The 4599-nt window shown below is 33.7% G+C and overlaps 1 protein-coding gene across 1 annotated transcript; it reads left to right on the forward strand.

The window, feature by feature from the left end:
* Nucleotides 1-1231: 1231 nt before the first annotated feature.
* LOC111692969 (potassium/sodium hyperpolarization-activated cyclic nucleotide-gated channel 2-like) lies at nucleotides 1232-3410 on the forward strand (the record flags this gene model as incomplete). The annotated part of the gene is made up of 2 exons (XM_023457109.1): nucleotides 1232-1450; nucleotides 3233-3410. Coding segments are annotated over 2 exons (397 nt in total), but the record flags the coding sequence as incomplete, so codon positions are not given.
* Nucleotides 3411-4599: the final 1189 nt, after the last annotated feature.

The raw sequence follows: 4599 nt of genomic DNA on the forward strand, positions 1-4599 counted from the left end.
GACTTATGTTGGTAGGCCCTAACCACCATTCAGTGCATGAATGAGGGAAACCTGGAAAACCTCATTAATTAGGGGGGTGGTCAAATGCCAACCGGTGTCAATCTCTCACATTGACCCAAGCCAACATTCTTCCACCCTACCATACCTGCACAGAGGGTGCCCATCCTCCGTACAATCATAGCTAATCTACGGTCTACTGGCCGCGGGAATCGAACCCGGGCAGAAATTTGCACACGATTAAAGGACTGACGTCTTAAACCGTGCGGCTATCGACTGACCGATCAATGTCCATTCAATGTTTTTTTTTTGTAATTTAGTTGCAGTACATTAGTATTTACGCAGCACATAATAAATAAGGATTGTTAAAATTAGTATACTAAACAGATTTCAACTTATAAAACTCTTGTACTTTAGTATGGCTTGATATAACAAATATTTATTTTGACTACATTGGAAAGAGATAAAGAATAAGAGATTTCGACTTTTTTTAATCCTTAACAAACCATATTTTGGTAGGTTTGGTTGAAAGAATTAAATATTTAACCGATAATTGATAATAAATAAATTAATTTAGTACCACATCAAACATTAAAAATCAAAATAACTCGGAAACGCACAGGAATTTCGAAACAGCAGAAGGGACATTATTTTTGTTAAACTGTATGCAGATAATGAAAACAACAGTTTTTTTTAAAAAATAGTCATTGGCGTAGATGTTCTGTTTATGAAAGGGGTTGAGCACCCCCTCCACTCCGCCACTGTGCAAATTTATCAACATCCTTATCGCTTGTTTTATGCCCCTTAATTAATAGGCACTATCTCCCAAACATGAAAAAAATCTAAGCATTCGTTTATAAGTCATAATGAAAATTCGAGAAAAAAAAACTATATTCAACACCCTGTATCTCGGAAACGAAGCCTTCTACGACATATGTTTATAGGAACTTTTCTTTTTAAAAACATGTGTTCTATCTCCTGTTAAAGTTTGTCTACAAAAAACTGACTCACCCTGTATAATATTTGAACTAATTCCAACTAAAATTAGCGTTAGTATAGATCGTCTAGATTTTCGTGGGTGGAAAAAAAAGTGAAGAAACACGTAAATTTGCCACTTATTCTACATACCCTTTCCCGTCATAAAGTGCAATAAATTGTCTTATTAATAATTTTTTCAAGTTTTCAGATTTTATGATCTAATTCGACTGGAGTATATTGCATGTCTCTTTTTCAGTTTGTATTGGGAGTTCTTCATGTTCTTTTTGTTTACCGCTCTGTACGTGGTTATTCCTGTAGATGCGTCCGTAGTAATAATGCAAAAAAAAGACTACATTTATTATACTAAATGCGTTTTGGATCTGATGCATGTGGCTGATATGACAAAAATATTCTTTACTGGCTACTACCACGAGGAAAAAAGCAAAGTTATGTTAAGCCCGTCGAAAATCGCCAAGTAAGTAATTATATTAATTTTGTTTAAGTACTTGTTGGTATATCCGGTGGCGGCCAAATTATTAGACAAGTCTAACGCTTTAATGTTTTGTTCACTTCAATACGAATCGAAATAGACCTAGTGGATTCCAGCAAAGAAAATTCAAGAAATCAAAAGAACTTGCGCGCGAATCGTTATCTGAATCCATTTTGAAGTATGTAGCAGTATCGGCTTAGGTATCAAATACAAAAAACATAGCAAAATGTTGAAAGTGACCTTCTTGATGAAACAGATGATGAGTAGAAAAACAGTATAAAAAAGCATTGGTTGNTATATTACAAAAATACAAAATTATAGTACAAAAATTCGACCAATGTTTAAACGAACGCCATAGCTCTCCTAATTGACGGATTCGAATTTTTCAAAAAGATGTGATTAAATTTTCAGGTATCTAAGGGCCTTGGTTTTTGCTGTGCAAAATTTTGAAAATTTGCAAATTTTTTTCTCAAAATCTGGATTGCAAAATTATTATGCAAAATCTATAGAACCGATTTTGATGAAATTAGGTGTGATGATAACTTCATAACATGAAGTTTCCTTGAGCCAACTATAAAGGTCCTATACCCAATTTAAATACCCCAAAAAAATTCCCTAAAAAGTATTGTTTTTTAACCCCATATTTAGGGGTTCTCTTCCATTTTCGCCTAAAATCAACTCTTGAAAAGATACATAATTAAATATGACATTTTTCGAATTTTCTAAACATATTGTGCCACCAAAAGTTAAGCCCACGTTTTTTTTATGCGCATAGAAAAATTTTCAGTTCTAGTGATTTTTGAAAGCCAAAAAGCTAAAAATCTCCGTGGATATACGATTCACCCAAATATGGGCTCTTCGAAACAGATACCGTTTGGACTAGAAACTAAATCCTAAAGTATCTGAACAGAGAATTGGAGAAACATCTCTCTTGTTTTGCAAACTGGAAAATCTTGGAAAATGGATTGAAGCTACAAAAAAACCATCGACCATGAACATCGAATGGTCTTTGATTATGAAAACACGAAGTGACGTGATATTTTGAGTCGTCTTTTAGATGTTATTCTTTTCCTGGCACGTCAAAACCTTCCTTTTAGAGGGCATAGTGTGGGGGTTTCATCAGACAATAGGGGGAATTTCTTAGAATCTATTGTCGAAATATGATCCAGTGCTAAAAGCACATACGCTAAGAATTCAACATGCTATCGCCTGTACAAAACGGAAACGGATGGATTCTTATTTGCCCAAAGACATTCAAAGTGAGTCAAAATCAGCTTTTTGGAGAAAGAGGTGAAAAATAAATTGTGGATGACAAAGAAAGCTGAAGATATTTCGGAATTATTTTCGATAGCACCCCACATATCACATGTAGATCAGATATGTTCATATTGAAGACGATCAAGTTGAATTGAAGGAATCGTTTCTGGGTTTCTTCTTCCCTTATAGCTGTAAAGACTACAGTCGAACTTACTGAAAATATCCTTACGTAACTAGAGTGTGATAACTTGGACAATGGACATACATCTGTGTCGGGCTCAAGGATATGATAACGCTGCAACCATGGTAGAAGTTCATGGTGGTGTACAAGCAAAAATCAAAGAACACAATCCTAAAGCGTTATTTATGCCTTGTGTTAATCATTCACTAAATCTATGCGAAGTGTACTCTTTCGGAAGCGTTAGTTCTAGCGTAACTTTTTTCGGAACAGTAGAGTTTACACGTTCTTTTCATCATCCAAAATTTTTTAATGTAATCAAAATGTTTTAGGCGGTACCTGACTAGTTATTTCTTTTTCGACCTCTTGTCTTGCATACATTCCTTCATGTTACTTATAAGATACTTTGTGACAGTCGACACTTTAGTTCTACTGGCCGTAAGGACTCTTGTCTTACTGAAAATGGTCAGGCTAGGCAGATGGGTGGATATAGCGGAGTTATTTCGGCAGGTATGTGCATTTCTGACTTTTTCAAAACAGCGCGTTGTGCTTTAAAAAAACCGAGGGAGTGAGTTTATCTCACTTGATACGTTTCCGATGTACAGGGTGTTAAATTGTTGGTTTGAAGACGGAAAAAATACGTTAAAAGTCAAAATTTCTTAAGACAGATGAGAAAAGCTAAAAATATCAAGTTAAAAAATGTATATGCGTCAGACGGTGCCCTAGAAAAACAGCACTGCAACTTTGCGTGCAGTTTAAGTTTGACGGGTCTCCCAAGATTTGACTACGGGGAAAATTCAACAGTGGTAAGTTTTCCCGTGATTTTCAGGAAAACATGTCAATCTGGCATAGACATGGCATGTTATGACCAGCACTTTTTTTTAAGATTAAATGAAAGATATATATTTTTTAAACCCCCCAAAAAATTTGTCCGCCAANCCTGATGTGACGTCACACATTTTTTAAATTTAGGCATGTATTTAAAAATAATCGAGAGAAAACAGCTATTTTCATTTTTTACTTTTTTTTATTAAATAATCTAATAAAATCAACATAAAGTCCAATATTTCAGATAGCGAGAATGCTAAATTATTAATAAATATAGATCAAGTTCGTAGATTTTTATAGTTTTTTATTCACATCTAAATTTCGCGTTTTAGTATTTTAAATTTTAACATGTGACGTCACAAAACTTTTGACCCCCCTGCCCCTTGTCACACATTGTCACATTTCGGTGATATCCTCCCTCCCCATTTACGTGTGTAACAGGAGTAACAGAAATTCATAAATAATTATGTCTATAAAAATTAATTTAATTAATCTCCATCAAAATGATTTCCTTGTTCAAAAAACTTATATGTACATTTTATTTTATAAACTATTGTAACTATTTTATAAAAAATGGTAACTGTAAAATGAATGCATAAATTTTTGCTTGTCTTTTTAAATTAAAATTTGCAATCTTGTTTTGACGAACAGTTTACACATAGTTTTGTTCTTGAAAAACCAATTAAACCGATTTTAAAAATATTTTGAATCCTCATGGGAAAATAATAGAGGTAGTTCATGTAATTTTTTTTTTCTTAGACGCGCGTTTTCCAGATACAATGTGTTGAAGTTGTTACTCTCCAAATGATTATCCTTAATTATCTTTAAATCGGCTAAAGATAAAAATGTCAAAATTTGTACACGAGTATGC

This window comes from Anoplophora glabripennis, unplaced genomic scaffold (assembly GCF_000390285.2).
Source record: "Anoplophora glabripennis isolate ALB-LARVAE unplaced genomic scaffold, Agla_2.0 scaffold5694, whole genome shotgun sequence".
NCBI lineage: Eukaryota > Metazoa > Arthropoda > Insecta > Coleoptera > Cerambycidae > Anoplophora > Anoplophora glabripennis.